The 18984-nt window shown below is 38.9% G+C and overlaps 1 protein-coding gene across 1 annotated transcript; it reads left to right on the top strand.

The window, feature by feature from the left end:
- Positions 1-6622: 6622 nt before the first annotated feature.
- On the top strand, positions 6623-17423 carry TIGAR (TP53 induced glycolysis regulatory phosphatase). The gene is made up of 6 exons (XM_084530397.1): positions 6623-6858; positions 8669-8706; positions 10530-10651; positions 12923-13000; positions 15423-15533; positions 15963-17423. Exons 1-6 carry the CDS (start codon positions 6827-6829, stop codon positions 16419-16421), a joined length of 840 nt encoding a protein of 279 aa, XP_084386523.1. The 5' UTR covers positions 6623-6826; the 3' UTR covers positions 16422-17423.
- The last annotated feature ends 1561 nt before the right edge of the window (positions 17424-18984 follow it).

Raw genomic sequence — 18984 nt, 5'->3', positions numbered from 1 at the left:
TATGTGGCCTGTGAAACTATTTTGTATTGTCATCTTCCTACCATCTGCAAACAATATCTGCCCATCATGATCCTATACGTTATATAAGGACAGCCTGAGGATTTTAAGGAGGGACCACAAAGCAAAATCCTGCTTTAAAGCAACTGCATGCTGGACTGACTTTTATATTTAATAAATAAATAAATAAATAAAAATTAATTTGTCCATGAACTATGGAGCCACTTTTCATTCTGTGCTGCTCCAAAGAAGCAAAAAGCCCTACAAATCTAATGCAACCAGTACAAACAGAATGAAATTATATCCCTGCTGAAGACAGTGAGAACTCCACTGTTGACTTCTAAAAAGTTCAATAATTTTCCCACTAACCTCAGTTCATTCTGAGTTATCATGAGTCCATCTTTTTCAATACAGAGTTAACCCCTGGGCATTTCAATGGTGCTTTATCCTATTAAAATAAACATACATGACTGTCTAGGTCACTGAACCTCACTGCCAGCGGTCAGAGGCCATCAGCCACTATACTTTGTCTAGAAGGATGCACAGAATGTCTCCACACTGTATAAATTACAGTAATTTTCAAACCTACTGCAAATCAAATGTTTTGTGGGTAAAGAGCAGGAGAGATGAAGAGCAGGAAATGCTGTATCAAGCTCATGGACTGCTTAATAACAATCTAGATAACAAGATAGAAAATGTGTATTTTAATCTTATGTTTCACAGGGAAGAAACAGGCCAGGCAAGAGTATGCCCCTGCTCATGCAGGTGACTATTGCTGATACAGGTTTGCAACAGTCTACAATTACTTGCAGCCATAAACATAAAGCAGTTGCATTCAGTTTTTAGAGAAATTATATTAGAGCATTCTCTGCACTGCTTTGCAAATTACAGCCAGCCAGCTGGCACTAAGAGAAAGAGGCTATGCTCTAGTTTTTTGCCCCCACAGCACACTGAATCATTTCTCCCAATTAAGGGAAAGTTTATTTTAAAAAGACTGGGGATCCCTTTAGATCTTCTGAGAAAGTTGGCTACACCACACCTTGTACCTCCTTGAAATATTTAAAACAACAACAACAAACAAGCAAACTTCATTTTTCTTAATGTCATGTTATATTTAAAAGGATTCCCAAAGGTGGTTCGCATTTCAGCTGTGTGTTGTTGCAGGGGCACAGGTACCACAATATTTTTACACTAAAACCAGGGGAAAACAGGGAAAATTGTGGGTATCTTATTACAGACACGTGCAGGGGAAAACATCAGGGCACTGTTCAGCATGGGCTTCAGGTGCACTCTGTGGCTTCTGACTGTTCAGAGCTGAGTGGGGAATAGTAGTTCTCGGTAGCAGACACATTAAACCTAGACCTGTTAACTTAAAACATGAAGATGAGTAAAGCTGAGGTATTTATAATGAGGTAAGAGCTCTACATGCCATATGCTTGGCAAGAGGGGCTGTTCTGTGTTCTGCTGCAACCTGCTAGAGAAAGAGAAAGAAGTTGATGGGCAGTACAGTAAAAGGGAAAAATGTCTGTCTGCTTAAATGTCTGTCCTTCTGTAGAAATGATGTGGTGATAGCTCCATATTAATATTGATTCTTCTCTAAAAATAAAGTGGGATGTTATTTGAGCTTTTCCAAAACATAACATGCAGAAACTACGAGAAGCATTAGGACAGAGCAGTGAAGGAGAGAGAGAAAGATCAACACACTGGCCACGTTTGGAGCTACAGTTGCTCAGATTATTCAGTAATTCTTCTTAGAGCAAGACCTCTGTTTTGTCTAGCTGGAAAGTAACAAACATCCATCTCTGAAGAGCAACAGATTGACCTTTTTGATGATTAGGGTTTTTCAGCACTCGAACAAAACTGTGAGCGGGAGGGACATAACCAGCTGGAGGATAAGGAATGAATCAGGACTATTACTCAACACTCCCAAACAAAAGTAGTTTCCCTCAGTTTTTCCAGCTTCAAGTTTCTTTGGATTTGCTTCTTACATATGGCAAAGTATTGATCTTTCTGGAGTGCCCTGAGAGCATAATGCGTTTCCCCAATTTTAGGTATTAAGGTTTGGGCCTCTCGTCATAGAAACTTGAAACAGTAATTTGTAAAATCTGGATGTGATTCTCCTTGATGGCTAGCAGCACTGGAGCAAACGATTAAATATGTAATCTGAGTGACATGCAGAACTCGAATGGGAAGGAACCTGGCTTGGGCAGTAAAATCGAAAGGTGCATATTTCGCGGGGGCCGCGAGATGGCAGTAACGTAACTCTCACCACTGCAGCTGCTTGGAGCTCCTGGAGGAGATGCCGGCCGCTTCGCAGCCTTCCGGGAACCAAAATGTTTCACTGAAACTTCGCACTCACCTGACAGCTCGCCTGAACGTCCTCATCACCCAGAAGGCGTGCAAGCGTGCCCTGAACTTTCACACTTCGAGGTTGGTGCAAATTGGCCTGGAGCACTGGATGTTTTCCGTTCAGCGGGACAGCCACATGGGCTGGCTCTGCTCCCTGTTTGCAGCTGGTATATATCACTGAAAGCCATCTGAAAAATAATTAAACACTTTCCTGAAGTTACTTTGCCATGAAAGCAATTAAGGTAGTTGCAGCAAAGGTACTACACAACCATATTCTCCAGCCTGACAAATTTAAGAACTGGTGAGAGCACAATCTCTGTGCTAGGATTCGACCAAGTCATGAATTTCTTCACGCCAGCATGTCCTTGAGAATTGTATTATGAAGCGAGAGGGGTGGGGGAGGAAAGAATTCTGCAGAAGTTCAGTCTTGGTTTCTCCTGGGCTGGTGAATTTGCCAGAGCAGGAAGGAAGATCATCTCCTGAAATGATAAGTGATCTGCAGAGAATACCACCCAGATGATGACTTCAATTTTGCATATTTTAATTGCTAGCTCTTCTTCCGAGGAGACAAGTTTTCCTGGCCTGTTGATATTGTCTGGTGTTAGTGATGTGCAATCCATGTGATAATGACTTTACTACACAGTCAACATTTTTCAAAACCGATTATTTTTTTTTATTAGAATATTTCCTGTTTGAAAATTTTCAATTTCCAGCACCATAAAATATTATTCTTCCTAAGAAGAGTTCCTCGAAATACTGTTCCTCATTTGAGGAGTTTCTTTGTTTGTGCTAGCAGTTATGCTTTATAGACACTTTGCTTCAGTGGGTCAATTTAAAACATAAACACAGGGTCATGATCACAGGCTGACATGATATGCTACAGCAGAAAAATTACTGAAGAGGAAGAAAAGAAAAATAAGTTTAAAATGCTCAGGAAAAAAATATATATGAGTGTGCATGCTGAGAAGATGAAGAAGACGAGCAAAGATAAGAGTATTAAACAATGATAAAAGGAAACATTATCTAGTAGCTAAGCCATGAGTCTGTAAGTCAGAAGCCTCATGCTTTTTGAGCTGTTTTCTCACAAGTCCAGGCTATGGAACTTCAGACAAAGTCTCTTAAAACTTTGCCTGAAGAGCTGTCACTTTTGCCAAGGGACCCGTACCAAAATATGCATTTATAAGATGATAGACGATAACAGTGTTGACTCACATTTGTTTCTTGTACTTTTAAAACATGCTTGAAACACAGCTGGGGGCTTACCATCATAGCAAAACGCAATTGTTTTGTAATGGTGTTACAATAGAAATAGGTCGGAGCTGAGTCATTTGGCACTGGATCATGTAAAGGCTAGACATGTCACTAATTTCACCCATTTAAAATGTCAGTTCTGAGGCACTACAGAAAAACAAGGTTATGCCACAGTACCAAAGGAAGATAAAAGGGGAATGAAATAGACCCAGTGCTGTATTAAACATTTAATTTATCATGTGGTTTTAAAATGCTAGAAAATGAAAGAATTATGTTTTAGTCTTCATTTATTTATTTATTTATTTGGGTGGGGGGTTAAGACATAAATTGGTTTCAAAGTTAGGTCAAATGTCTAGGCAACCCAGAAAAATTTCTCCAGTAACTGATTTTTAGATAACATTTATTTCTTTCTGTTGTGAAATCCTAAAGCAAATACACTCAGCTCTCTGACCAACTAATATTTTGGTTAATTAGATCATCTGTAAACCATAAAACTTCAGCTTTCTGAGGTGAAAAAGATGATCTGTGGTTGGTTCTTTTGTAACTTTGTCCATTTTACCAGCAGTTAGGTCATTGCTCATTGCTTGTTACAAATCATCCTCAGCAAAGAGATTAAAATATTAATGTTAAATGCTGTTTTCTCAGTCCTTTTGTGTTATTATAATTTCTTGGGTGTTCGTGTTCACCCTTAGGTGACGTCTCCATTTCTTTCCGTGCTTTTGGAAACCATAAAATACATATTACCTGTTATCCTACCCTATATCAATAACAGAGACATGATTTGACCAAATTTTTATGGTTAATTTCCCCAAATGACAGCAATTTTAAATCCTTACTATTTCTGGCTAGTAGGACCTTTCCTGGGGAGAATATCTTATTTCTGTGTTAATAAAAACACCTTCTATGTAGTGTTGTTGCAGTTTGCCAAAATGGAAGTGTATTTTTTTTTTTTTTTTTCAAAAACAGGAGGTAAGGAAGGAACAGCAAAACAAACTTCTATTTTTCTAAAACTTCTTTTCTTTTGTTTTGCTCATCCATACTAGGAAAAGTGAAAGTCAGAATGGCAAACCCTAGCAACAGAAGAAAGAATCCCTTTACTCACACAGGGAGCAATGCATAAGCAACAAGAATGTCAACTACAAAATGAAGATGCATCTTCCCACTAATGTTGTCAATTGGCCCAGAAAGAATACCACTAGGCAACAGAGCTGATTTATTTTATCCAGATCAGATGTCAGTTTTACTCTTAAGTCTGCAAACACCACTGTAATACAGGGCATGGGTAAGAAGTTGGTAGGTAGGTGGGTGGCAATGTTCAGTTTAGTTTTGCTCTTCTCTCTGCTCCTCTTCCCAGTTCCTCTTCTCTGCTATTTCTTAAGAATGATGGTGGCTGTGGAGCAAAAGTGGTTTCCATCCAACAAATCAATCTGCAACAGTCTTAATATGAAATTCATCCAAGATTCTGGATGCCAAAATTTTATTCCACCTATCTCCCATCTAGATCACAGGCACTGAAATGATTTGGGTAAATAGGGCCTGAAGAAGATCACAATCTGTCTCATTTTTCAGAAAATATAGGGAGGCTTTGGACTGCATGAAAAGAAGCATGGACAGCAGTTTGAGGAAGGTGATTCTCATCCTCTTCTCTGCTCTTATGAACCCTCACCTGGAGTACTGTGTCCAGCTCTGGGACCCCCAGCACAAGAAGGACATGGACATGTTGGAGTGAGTCCAGAGGAAGGCTGTGAGGATGATCAAAGGGTTGGAGCACCTCTCCTGTGAAGACAAGAGGGCTGGAGATGTTCATCCTGGAGAAAGCTCCAGAGAGACCTTATAATGGTGTTCTGGTACCTAAAGGGGGCCTGTATGAAAGATGGATAGGGACTCTGTAGCAGGAAGTGTAGTGATAGGACAACGGGTAGCAGTTTTAAACTAAAAGAGGATAGATTTAGATTAAATATTTGGGAGCAAATTCTTCACTCAGAGGGTGGTGAGGCACTGGAAGAGGTTGCCCAGAGAAGTTGTAGATGTCCCTGCCTATGGCAGGGGGGTTGGAACTGGATGATCTTTAGGGTCTCTTCCAACCCAAACTATTCTACGAGTTGTATCACACAAGACCAGCTTGGCTCCAGTTGTTGTGGAAGTCTACAAATGTGCCTGTATCACCCACTTCTTTGCCTTGTGATCTGCCGCTCTGGAACAGTTGCTTTGAAACCAGCCCTCTCTCTGCTGCAGATCACTGAGAAAATATGATTTGGCTTCCAAGACTTTTAACCAAAACTTGTACTAAAGCATAATTTACCCACTACTGATACTATGAGCAAAGTCCTGTTGTTGATTAGTGTTCTTATTTTAGTTGATAGAACAAGTCTGAACATCAGCAAATATTGTGTCTTTTGAAACCTAATAAACTTAGTCAAGCTTCTTGTCCTAGAATCATAAGATTACGTGAAAATCAGTGTTTAAGATGAAAGCCACCTGATTATAATTGTAAAGTAAGAATATGTGCATTGAGACCTTAAAAGATGTTTCAGACTGTATATGTCTTTGATTTAATTGTTAAGGGGATTTGTTAAGAAGAAATATTCTACATCCGTAGCATTTTAAGGCCTGGTTGGCACAGCCCCTGCCTCCGCTAGATGATGCACCTGCTGCCTGTAGAGCAGCCGTTCCCCCCAAGCACACTTTCTCCTGCCAAACACAGGTTGAGCCTGCGTCTATCCCCACAGTCCCTGACAAACAGCAAGGTGATGAACGCGCTGGGGCTCCCAACATATTCCAACAGGTGGAAAAAGCTCATGGCTGAGGCACAAAACTGTGCCTCGGTGGCGCTTCTGCTTGCGGCGGGTTGTTGGAATGGAGGCAGAGGAGGTTTTGGAGGCAGAGAAGTTTTTGAGGAAAAAAAAAGTTCGTATAGAAAGTGTATTTTTTAGAAAGTGTCTTTTTTTGGGGGGGGGGGGGAGGGGGCAGGGGGGAGGTTTTTGTTTATTGATTGATTGTTATATTTATTGATTGATTGATAGATTTAGTGAAACGAGCCGAAGGCTTCCCTCAGGAGCGACCTTCCCGTTCCGCGCACCTCAGCGGGGCGAGGCCAGGCGCTCACGGCCGCCAACCGCCGCCGGTGCCAGGAGGAGGAGGAGGAGCAATGGCGGCTGCCGCCCCGTGACGTCACCGCCGGGCGCCGCAGTGCGGGCCCCGGCAGCCGGCGTGGTGGTGGCGGTCCGTCATGGTTCGCTTCGGGCTGACCGTCGTCCGGCAGTGAGTACCGCCGCCTCCTCCTCCTCCTCCCTCAGGGAAACAAAGCCTTCGTCTCTGCCGCCAGCCCTTCTCCGGGCGGGAGCTCCGTCAGCCTCACGGCCCTCACCCGCAGCCGGGGGGTGGGGGGGTGGGGGGGGTGTCGGGGGTGCGCTCTGCTTAAGGCAGGCTGTGATCGACCGAGGTCCGGTGTTAGACGTAAATTTAGTAAGGGCTATTTATGAGCTCCTGGGTCTTGTGACCGTCCTCCTGCCAGAAGCTCTCTGGTGGGGTGACGGGTTCGCTCCAGAAGGGTAGGCTAACCTTTCTGCTGCGAAATGTTACGGAACTGGCATTTGTGGCTTCTTCAAAAGCACTGAGGCGAGCTGCACTTCCAGGCTGTAGTGGATATTGACCGAGACCAGTGGTTAATGGGAGTAAGCAGCTCCAGCTCCCTCCAGATGAAAGTCAACTTAAGTTAGCAGTTAGCAAGCTAGCTCCAGCTCCCTCCAACTGGCAGTAGTTTGCTGCTTAACTTTATGAAAACCAAACTTTCATTTCATCTTCAGCATAATATGGCTTAATACTTGATTAGTGCAATTGGAACAACAATTTCCTTTTTCTAATTTTCCTCTTAAACAGAGTTATTCTTCCCTTCCAGACCTATCTCCCATGACTCGGTGCTCTAGTTGCAGCATTACTTTTACGTCATTTAGAAAGCATCAAAGCCTGAAACAGTTTGTTAAACTATCTTCAGGTGGGAATGTAGGAGGCACTTTGGAAAGATACAAGTCATTCATCAGGAAATGGGTTGGTGTTAACTTAGGCTGTGCTTGTGTGCGCTGCACTAAGTCAGTGCTACTTGGAAATCTGGGGATGCTGCTGTTTCCCCACCCCCAAGCTGATGACCAGCAGGATGGACTCCATCCACCCTGATGTGTTTTCCTCAGGAGGCTGAAAACAGCTGTCAGGGTGTGGATAGAGTGTGAAGGATTAAATTGTTGCCCTGTGTGCAGGGATGTTTAAAGTGTGCTGTAAAATAGTGTTCTCTCTTAAAATACGTGCTTTCTGTCATTGGTTATCTATTTGGGGCTCATCTTAAGGACTTTTGCCCAGCAGTGTTGACAGCTATTTAAAAAGCAAGCAGCACGTTTGGTCCTCAGTACTGCAAAAAGTTAAACATGTGATATTTCAGTCAGGTGAGGCATCTCAACAAACCATGCTTAAATTTGTTCATACTAAGTTTTTCCTCCAAAATATATCTTCTCATGGTTTTAGTTGTTCTTTTCTTGCAATACACCCAGTTATGATTTTCAAGATTAAATATTCTAATTTCGAAAGCAGGTTATGTTAATTCTAGTAGTTTTTCTACAGCTCTGGCATCTTATACTGTGCTTCTTCAAGGTGTGCAAGCAGCTCTGCTGTCAATGTTGATAATTGCTTGAGTTGGCTTCACTCTAAAGCACAGGGGTCCAGATGAGTAGTAAATACCTCTCTTAAGAGGACTACAGAGTCTTCCTACTTCTCTCTCTCCGATACAACACTGTAATAGATAAATTATGCTGCATTTATGATGAATTTAAGAGATTGCTTTCCTTCTCTTTGTTTCAGGTAGGTTTGTCTTAGTAAATATTGATGATGTGATTGAGGCTGATTACTTGAAAATGGTTTTGTTCTATAGTAAAATCTTCAAATACATCTGTTTTTGAAAGTAAGTTGTGCTGTACGTTGCTTTTGATATTCAGACTCTTCTTCTCCGTTTTGTTTATAATATAATAATGTTATTGAACTTTGACTAAATTATTGAGTCACTTTTTTGTCTAATGTCTTTCAGTGGAGAAACAAGATACAACAAAGACAAGATACTGCAAGGTTAGTGTCAGTTATTCTACTAGCTTCTTGGAGATTGAGAACTACTTTTCCCTACAAAATGAAAAATCCCAGAATCAACTGCTAAATACTACTACAGAATAATATTGAATACCTTAGGCTATTAAAATATTTTTATTTGTAGATGGGAATGTTAGCTTGATAACCGTAGAAAACTACAAGGATTCTAAGTCAGTCTCTGCAGAATGCCACCAAATAGTGGTACTTTTCTGGTATTGACAGAAGTGTTACATTTCCTTTTGCTAAACAAGAAAAAAAAAAAGATACCTGTAATTGAATAAAGTGATAGCAGCACCTGTTAAGGATGCCAGAATGTCACAGACCACTGTCTTAAGTCTCAGGAGTTAGTATCAAGACTGAGAAAAGGGCTTATGGGACTTGCATGCGTAGTGAGAGCAGCAGCTCTGATGAAGAAGCAGCTAGGTACACCTTCATGCAACGTCTGGAGTTAGTAAGGAACCACAGAGGCAGGAATAAGGGTTATGTTGTAAAAGATGTTGTTGCCTTCAGGTGGCAATCTGTCACCTGCAAGGAAAAAAGAAAAGTGAAGATTGCTTAAAAGTGCTTGAATTGTTCAATCCCAGCTCTTTCTATGACGATAGTTTTTAGAAAAAGCATTTAATTAGTGCTGGCTGACTCATGCACCCAGAACTGAAAACTGTGAGCTGTTTAGATGCCAGTTGTAGGAAAACTGAGGCTTACAGCTACAAAGAACCTTGGAGGCTTTTACTCTGAGTAAATATATTTTTTTCAGTGCTATGTGTTGTGAAGAAGAATCGTGCTTCTGGATTTTCCTACCTCAATTTTGACATTGCAACTTAAAGTAGGCAATACAAGCACGGACACAACAATTTCTTACAGGTTGGTCCCTCTGCCACAGTTTTGGGTGTATGAGTCAGTCAGCACAAAGGAGCACACCTTTGTCATTAATGTTGGGTCACCAAAGTGCTTGTTCTCTCAGCACTGTCCTAGTGCTCTGTGGCCAGTTAGCTTCACAGACTATTCTATCTGAAAACCATTTTTGTAAGGGTTACTTTTCAGCTAGATTTGTTGCTGTGCACACACTTGCTGTGCAGCTGTATGAGTGTTAGTGTCAATATGCGAGGTGGAGCAGGGGAGAGAAATAGACCACAACAGATTGTGTTTACATCAACTCTAAAATTCTTGTGAAACTGTGTCTTTGGCAAAGAGTGTGTGCTGCTTTCCACATTACACAAAATCCCATCCTGTTGCATCATTTCTTCAGGGCATTGTCGATATTAGGGAATGGGCAGGAACCACCATTTCATATTTGTTAGGACTTGCCTCTCCTGATGTGCATGTTTTTCCATGTGTGTATTTTAGTATCAACAGCTGTATCTCAATTGTATTGTCTGTTTTTTCTTATTTAAAATGAAGAAACATTTTCAGTTTTAATTTCACTTGAGACTGACTCCTCTAGCAAGGAGCCTACCAGAGCCTACTCTAAAAAGGATAAGTGAGTTGAAATTAGTACTCATGTTTAGAAAATGTAGGCTTCTGTCTTATGTTTAAAAGCTTTTAAAAAAATTTCTTATGTGAATACCTTAATTTCAATATCATCAGTAAATGATCCTTCTGCCTTTCTAGTGTGTGCTCCCTTTCTTTATACTGTGTGACTAAGTTTAAGAAAGACCAGAGGAAAAGTCACTTTCACAAATAGTTGGCTTTGCTGCAGGAGAGGCATTTTATAATGACTGAGCAGGTTCTGTCTGCCATTCATCTGCTAAGCTGATGAATGATTTTAAATTTACTTGTCTTAATGCTGATGGGTTTTTGTTTTGTAGGTCAAGGAGTAGATGAGCCACTCTCTGCAACTGGTTTCAAACAAGCAGATGCTGCTGGTTTATTTCTAAGCAATGTAAAGTTTACTCATGTCTTTTCAAGTGACCTCCTTCGAGCAAAGCAGGTAAATGCTTCTTGAGGCTGAGTGTAAATATGAGCTTCAGATTTTGGTGTTTATTTGTTATTGATGATACAAAAATAATACAGTGAAGGAAGGCCAAAGGCTATTTTAATGGATTTAAAACTGAAGTTTGAGTTGCGTAGAATTCCAGAAGGCCTCTGTGAATATGGGAATTTCAGTGCAAACAGCACACTGATGAAGGCCAGCTTGCAAGATGACATGTAGTGTTTTTCTTATGGATTTTCCATTATTTTGTGTGTGCATAGGTTCTTGTTAAAAGAGCGATTGGGATTCAGAGGTAACACAGACCAAAGTTGTTTTTTTCTTTGAAGAAACAAAGCAAATTGCTGTATGCACTGTCTTATGCATTGTAACTACTTGCCTTTTTTTGAGAAAGGCAGACCAATAATGGCAAGGTCAAGTTTTGCTGTCAAGTCAGTACGGGAACCATTAAATGTATAGAGCTGTTGGATTTTGGCAGGAATGTGATACCATACATCTCACCTTATGTACTGTTTTAAAAGATTATTTAAAGACAAAAAATAGATTATTTAAAGAGGAAACAATGTTAGTTACTGAGTGGGTTTACATGTGGCTTTGTATACAAGATTACAAAATGTTCAAAAAAGTTAGGGAAACAGAACTTTTACACATGTATGTAGAGGTGTCGAGCTGCTAGCAGTTCTAGGAAGGCCACATCTCCTATGGGAGTCCTACCCTTAATTCTGTTTCCTGTTACTGATTCTGTGATTTCAGGAGACATAAGACTTCACATGGTTGAAACTAAGAAATTTATGATAGCCCTAGTTTCTTGCTTTTTTCTTAGTTGTACTGCTACAAAAATCTTTAAAGCCTTGTAAACCAGATCAACAAAATCTAGGTTACAGTTTCTTCATTTTAACACAGATAATCTTGCTCATCTGTTTTTGCAGCACATAAACTTGTGAGACCAGTGACTCATAGGCTTGTAGCAGCATAACTTAAGCAGAAAGCAAACTAGAGAGGTAGGGAGTATGCAATAATTAAATATTTCTAAAATGCATAATAGTGGCATCTTTTATTAGAGAAAGCCTTTTCCATGGGAAGCATTTGTGCAGTTCTAAAGTAGAAAGGAGACCTGAATTTGTCCTTTGCATAAGGGCAACATGTTTTACCATTCTTTTGAAAAGCTATCTAGACTTTGTGGAAGCTTTTCCAAAGACGTGAAGAGAGCTTCAATTTCTATTTGTTTGTAACTCCCTTTTTTGGCAGCTGCAGATCTATGAAGGGTGCCCTTTACTACACTGTCACTTCACTGCTCAAGTATGAGAGGAATGTACAAGTTCCTTTGAAAAAGGGGTGGGGGTGGGGGAACACTCAAGCCTGAACAGGGTAGGAGAAATTGGGTATGTATGCAAAGAGAATTGTACTAGCTGAGCAGGAATCTTGAGCACTAGAAGAGATGCACAGTGAACAGGTATAGGACAGGCAGAGAGAGAGAGAGAGGCTTTGCAGAGGAGCATGTTTGACAGTTAGCCTAGTAGGGAGGGGTCAAAGACTAGCTCCAGAAATTAGCAGTGTGGAAGAGAGCAGACAGACCTGGAATGTGAAAATATAAAACTCAAGACATTGTTAAAAAGCAAACTGAGCCCTTTGGGTTTTCTCTCTCTCTCTTTTTGGCCATGCTGTCAAAAAGCAGGTGAGTATCATCTGTTTTTTTTCCAAGTGTATAATCCAGTGTGCGTCTCCTTCCTGAGCATCAAGACTGACACTTCTGTTTATTGCCAGCAAACACCCTTCTTCCTCTTAAGTGCTTCAAGAGTATTTGATTTCCGAGGTGTATTAAGTAGCTATTTGCCAGAAAGTTACTTCATTCAATAGATGTTATATTGTTGGCAGTTGGAGTAACTGATCAGTTTTTAGGAATGCACTGCTTGCAAGCATGACCCACATACTACAAGTATGTGTTGGCATGATCGCTTTGTGAATGGCAGTATACTCAAGAGGAGATGTGGTTTTTTATCCCAATAAATTGTGCTGCTGATGTGCATCTAGCTGCCCACCTTTCATGGGTGCTAAGTGTATCTAGTTGTTATGGACTTTGAATTGGGGAAAAAAAAAATCTGCCTTTTATGGCATGACACAGGCCATATATGCAATTCTGACAGACGCTATTAGCTGGAAAATTCTTAATCTTGTGTACTTGGGTTTTTGGGTACTATTAATGCAATTCACTTAGACTGTGGTTTTGTAAGATCGTTTAGATATTGATGTGACTGTATATTCACTTTTTAGACTGCTGCCACAATTATAGGAAAAAATAAGTTTTGCAAAGATTTGGAAATCAAGTATGATGCAAGACTTCGAGAGAGAGTAAGTGCCAAAAGAGTTTGTTTTAATATTGAACAATTTGAAAGTGCAACTTACTGCTGATCTTAACTTTATTTAATAGATTTAACAGCGAAGAGCACTATGCGATGTATATTTAATAATTAAGAATTGATTTTTTATTTTTTTTTTTTACATTGGGTACTATAAATAGTTTGCCTGATTGCAGAATTCTGAAGCAAAGCCAAAAGCTAGTGATAGGGCTGTAACTGGTGTTCTGGTGATTTCAGTACTGAATGACTTGCATGTGGAGGGAGTTATCTTAAATGTAATAAAAAGCTTAGCTATGCATTCTAGCCCCATTTATAAAACATTAAAGGTGCTCCCTTTGCTTCCCTTCTGTATTCTGGTGGCACAATCTGATGTTGTTTTTTAACCTGTTTATACCTTCTCATTTGCATGAAGACTATTGGAAAACTTTCTGCTGGTCATGGAACAATCTGCTCTCCTGATTAGCCCCTTTATCTAATTACAGGCGTAATAGTACCTCCTGTCTGTTTTTAACTATGTCTTGATCAGAATAAGCTCAGATGCTGGCTGTTTCTGCTAGTATGAGTCACCCTTCAGATGCTACACTGACTGTGTCAGCTGAATTTTAAATACTGAAATGCTACAAAACCAAAAGTGGGACTGCATATTGCCTGCAGGCAAGTAAGTGTTTAAAGAGCAGAACTTGACTGTAGCATTTCCCATTTTGATCTCTTTCTCTGACAGAAACTCTGGTTCACCCCCTGAAATCAGCAAGTTACATGCCTCTCAGTCTTCTTTAATTGCTTAACCACCTGGTGTTTTCAAAAATATTGTGGGTTGTGATACAGTTTTTACAAAGAATAATCTTAATTGTACTTTTTCTTTTCACGGTGTTTGTATTACAGTATAAAACTGCCAATATGGTTTCTGCAAGCCACAAGTTGTAAGGCATTGCTCTGGATAACTGAAATTTAAGTTTGAATAGTATGAGAAGAAACTTAAGCTTAAAGGAACATATGTCATCGATCCTATTAAGAAAGCTTTATTATCTTGTGCCTTGCTTTCATGGGAGAAGTCTGGAAAAATCTTTTAAGATTAGGATTTCCTTTTTAGTAGTTTCAGAGCTTTTATTTCTTCATATCTCAATGTTCTTAAATTGCAAGGTTCCCTTTAGAGAAGGGAACTGACAGTAGACTTGTTTCAGTACACATAAATTCCTAAGACTATGATAAATTATTATGGCTGCAAATTCCATGTCCACAGCATAGAAATCAAAATATCAGTGATAAGCATGTATCTGTTTTCCAGTTGTCAGTGTCTGGATCTATGGAACACAGGTAACTGAGAGTTTAACAGTACAGCACAAGTCCTTTCTCAAAATACACATAACTGTACTGTTTTCACTGTCTTCAGTCCTTCTAAGAAAGGACCAAACCTTTCTGTTTGAATGTATTTTTCATCTGTTAGTGGTAGTGAGGTATTAATCTTCAGTGGGAGAAGTATTAATCTGTTTTGCCACTGTTAAGAGATGTACTTTGGAAATATTTTCAAGGTAAAAAATGGTGGTAGACATCCACATGTATATCTTTTAAAATATATTATAGATGATAAATATTAATTTATAATGTGACCACTAGTGGTCCAGAATGACTAGTTGATATATACATGTATATGGGTTCTTTTTTCTGTTTCTCATATGGGCCTTGCCTTTGGAGGTCTCAGGAATAAGTGTGTCATTGAATATCATTAATTGCATGTTCTGAGTCCATTGTCATATGTTAAGATCATTTTCTTCTTCCTTGTTTTCTAAAAACTCTGTCCACAGCAATAATGTGTGCCCTGAAAATACAGGGGTGGCCCTTGGGTTATTTTTAATAGATGTAATACTTGTGGTGTTTTAGTTTACTCTTTGTCCTTTTCAAAAACTTTGTTTGTTTTAAATGGATTAATTCTGTCTTGTGACAGTTACAGAATTCTGTAGATTAAATATTTTTTTGCTTGTGAAAAATAATTCCTTGTAGTATTTCTGCAAATGAAAAGTAAATGGAGTTTATCCTCCTATGAACAGGTATGTACAGAGGTATTTGCAATGCAACCTCAGTTATGAAGACATGAATTTTGTATACTAAGAATGAGTGTCAAGAATATAAGAAAAAAATCTCTAGTCAAAGATCAGGCGGAAAGTAGTGTTTTGAATGCTAGCCCTTTAAATGAGATGCTACTTTTAATGTATTTCTCTACCCAATGTATATATACTTCTAACCTAAATAGCAGATACATTTAATTCCGATGTTGGGGGGGAAAAGGTAAAAAGTAGTTAAATCTGCACATTACACTTGAGAATCTAGAAAACAAAGCTGGTGGGAGATGTTTGCATTGGACATGATAGTGAAGATTTATCTTGCTAAACCTAGTCTTTGTAACTTGCCTCTCATAGAAATACGGAGTTGCAGAAGGAAGGCCATTGACTGACCTCAAAGCTATGGCAAAGGCTGCTGGAGAACAATGTCCTGCATTCACACCTTCTGGAGGAGAAACGCTAGATGAAGTATGGTATTTATGTATTTGTGCCCTGGTTTCTAGGCAATTTCACTAGTGCAGATACAGATACTGCTTACTTAGGAACATCTTACTGAAAGTTTAGTCCAACCAAAGGACTTTTTCCAACCATTTTTCCAAGCTAAAAACACCACTTGACCTAATGGTTGTCCATTAGGGAGTCTCTTTAGAAGTAAAATATTCATTCTGAGATTGACTCTTCATTAAGCTCTCATATGCAGAAGGATGGTGGCAATTGCTCTCAACCTTGGCTTTGAAGGGCAGAGCAGTTTTCACAGCATTCACTAACCAGTGCTTTCAGAGTCTTGTCTGTGATAAATGTTTATATTTTATCTGAAGTAGTTGTATCTGTTTTCTGAAAGCTAAAATCTCTTGCATTCTTCACAATGTACTCTTCTGACCTTTATTTTCTTTTTAGGTAAGAGAACGTGCAAAGGATTTTTTTGAATTTCTATGTCAGCTAGCTGTTGAAGTGGAACAGAAGGAGCAAGAGGTGCATGGTGCAGCAAGCAGAAGCTCAGGAACATCTGAAGAACAGTCAGTTTTCCCTTGGACAAATCACTGCAGTCAACCAGGACTTAGATCTGATAACAGTGGAACTTCTAAAATATTAGATGCCAATATCTTAGTGGTGAGTCATGGAGCCTACATGAGGAACTGGATTGGTTATTTTGTTTCAGATCTCAAGTGTACTTTGCCAGCAAATTTAACAAAGTCTCAGTTGTCTTCTGTCAGTCCCAATACAGGAGTTAGTCACTTCATTATAGAACTTCAAAGTGGAAGTAGATTAGAACCTGAAATCAGGTGTGTTTGTCTTAATCAAGACTCTCACTTGGTGGATGTGGGAGCTGAATGTGTAGCTCAGAAAGTGTTTTAAGAGTTTTTATAGTGGGGAGTGGTTTTCAGTCACCATTATACTAAGCTTGGGAAAGGTATTTATACTGACTGGAGTTATTGGCACTAAACTGCAAGGTTGAAGACACACAACTGCCTGCCATCTTAAAATAACATTCAGTTTGCATGCTCCTAGTACATGTATAAGTTGGTGCTGGAGAAACAACACGTGTTCTTTATGAACAGTAACATCCAACCACTTGCATGCCTGCTCCTACAATGAATATTTTTAAAAACTGCTTTTTGTTAGTCCATAAATATTTTAGTTATCTTCAGGTAAAGCAGTTGGGGTAGGGGAGAGTAACGGTACATAAAAAAAGAACTATACTGTATTCTTGATTTATTACAAAATGCTATACTGTAGTATTAACATGTTTTGAAATAATTTTTTTGAATGCAATAGATTAACTTAAAAAGGGGTATTGCCTAGTCAAAAAAGTTGGTACAGAGTCAAATGACGTGTTCCTGGTTCTGATACTAAATAACTGTGAGACTCTGGGCAAACCTCTTTTCCATTTTCCCAATGGGGATGATGATATACCTACCTCGCAGGAGTGTTTTGTAAGAAATTGTTAGTGTGGTTGAGACCTCTGTTGCAGAGCACTGTACACAAACATAAAGTACTTATTTTTTAACTATAAGCAGAATGAGAAACCTTACGTGCACATAATTGAAACAATGGCTTCTATTCCAAAAAACAACCTTATCAATATGGTAAATTGTACCTGACTGGAATCCTGTTATCCATTGCAGTCATACACTTAATGGATGAATATTTTTGCCTAGAATTAGGCAAGTTTGATTGCTTGATTGTTGATGACTGATTGCATATAGCTGCTGTTAGTGCTGCATACCTTCCCCACTGGGGTGTTTGTAACGTTACTGTGTAAGCTTATCTGATTTATGTTATTTATAATCTCAACATACCTTTTCTTCATTTGCATATTTAAGCCTGTAAAAATGAATTAAAGGCTCCTGAACAGAACTCCATTTCTTTTGTATTTCCTTTGAAATAAAAGTTCTTGTTAATAATACTCTATGAAGCCTTGCTCAGATAATATAGCTTCTGTTTTTTTCTGAAAAACTCCAGGCTACTTTTTTAATAATTAAATAGAGCAGTTGTTTACTCATGAAGGGCTGATGGATTAGTGCTAACCTAACTCTTCACAAGAAAAAAAACACTAATGTTAAAATGGTAAGGATACACCTAAACTACTTCCAAGTGTATGAAATTAACTGACTGCAGTTTTAATTTTTTATATTTTTTTTAATGTGCTGTCGTGTACTTTAACCAATTTGGCACCTTTGTCTTGAAGCAGACACTTGAATTTTAAGGAGCAAAGAGAGGTTGCCATTGTTTGGTTGAACAGGTCAGTACGTATACTAAAATGGTGTCCTGCTGAAAACCAACAACGGAATTGTTTAATCTGACTCTCATGATTGTATTTTGCTTCTTAAATTCCTGTGATTGTGGTTCAGTAGGTATGTTGTCTTGATTCCTATGTAAACACTGATTAGGGGTATGCTTCTGTGGTATTGTTTGTCCAATGCTAATACTACTGAAATATGGAGGATAAAATGTGAAGTGTTCTGCCTTGTGATAATCAGTTAGCATTGTATGGCAGAGTTCTCCAAAACAACCAAACCTAAGGCTTTTACTTGCAATGGGATTCATTTATCTAGTAAATGATGATGGAACCAGCTAGCTGCTGCTGTGTCTGACAGCTTAAACCACAGAGAGGAAAGGCAGTGTGCCTGATGTGTGAAAATGGGTACTAGTAACATGTGTCAGCAGGGATTAGCCTTTTGTCCTGTAAGGCATTACATAAGAAGAACTGGACTCTTAAAGTTGGGATTACAAATTTAAATCAGAGGTGCGTATTGAATTTACGCATTGGTAAACCTTGTTACTGATTGATCAACTGCTTTCCTTTATTTATAGATAGAGAAGAAAACCTCTTCCTTATGGCTCTTGTTTTCCAATTTGAGGCAGTTCATAAATGTACAAGTATATCTGGTCACAGTTTTATGAGTAAGGTTGTTCCAGCAAAAATGAAGCTTTCATAATATATGATCATGGAAAACTTAAGATTTCTCAATAACACAAAAACAAGCTGTAGTCAAAATGACTTTTATATAAGCAGTCTTTGTTCAAAAGAAAGGTGTTCTTAAGTGTTTGGTTTCATGGTTTCAGTGTTATTCAGAAGTAAAATTTTTTGAATTCAGATTGTCACAGTAAAATGTTTAGAAAAAAATATATATTTTTTTTTTTTTCAGAAAGCCAGCCAACTGGAAAAACACTTGATTAGCTAGCCATTATTGACATTTTACACGAATACCACTTGAATGGTAAATTTGTATTTGTGAAATTATAAAGGGCCTGTTTCAAATTAAAAAGCAAACAAACAAACAAAAAACATGCCAGTGGTAGCTTGAGGAACTGTTCAAGACTCTTATTAAGTGTCCAAAGATTTTAAAAGAAATAGTTCCTGATTTCGTGACATACTAAATAAAATATGCGATGTACATATGATGGAAAAATGGGA

The sequence above is a fragment of the Aythya ferina genome (genome assembly GCF_964211825.1).
Source record: "Aythya ferina genome assembly, chromosome: 1".
Classification (NCBI taxonomy): Eukaryota; Metazoa; Chordata; class Aves; order Anseriformes; family Anatidae; genus Aythya; species Aythya ferina.
This window is presented reverse-complemented; position numbering and strand designations above follow the sequence as displayed.

Excerpts from the sequence above, each read along its gene's own strand:
- TIGAR (XM_084530397.1), top strand. The coding sequence starts at position 6,827 with ATGGTTCGCTTCGGGCTGACCGTCGTCCGGCA. Across the intron at positions 8,707-10,529 it reads CAAAGACAAGATACTGCAAG|GTCAAGGAGTAGATGAGCCA; the intron begins GTTAGTGTCAGT and ends TTTGTTTTGTAG. Across the intron at positions 13,001-15,422 it reads ATGCAAGACTTCGAGAGAGA|AAATACGGAGTTGCAGAAGG; the intron begins GTAAGTGCCAAA and ends TGCCTCTCATAG.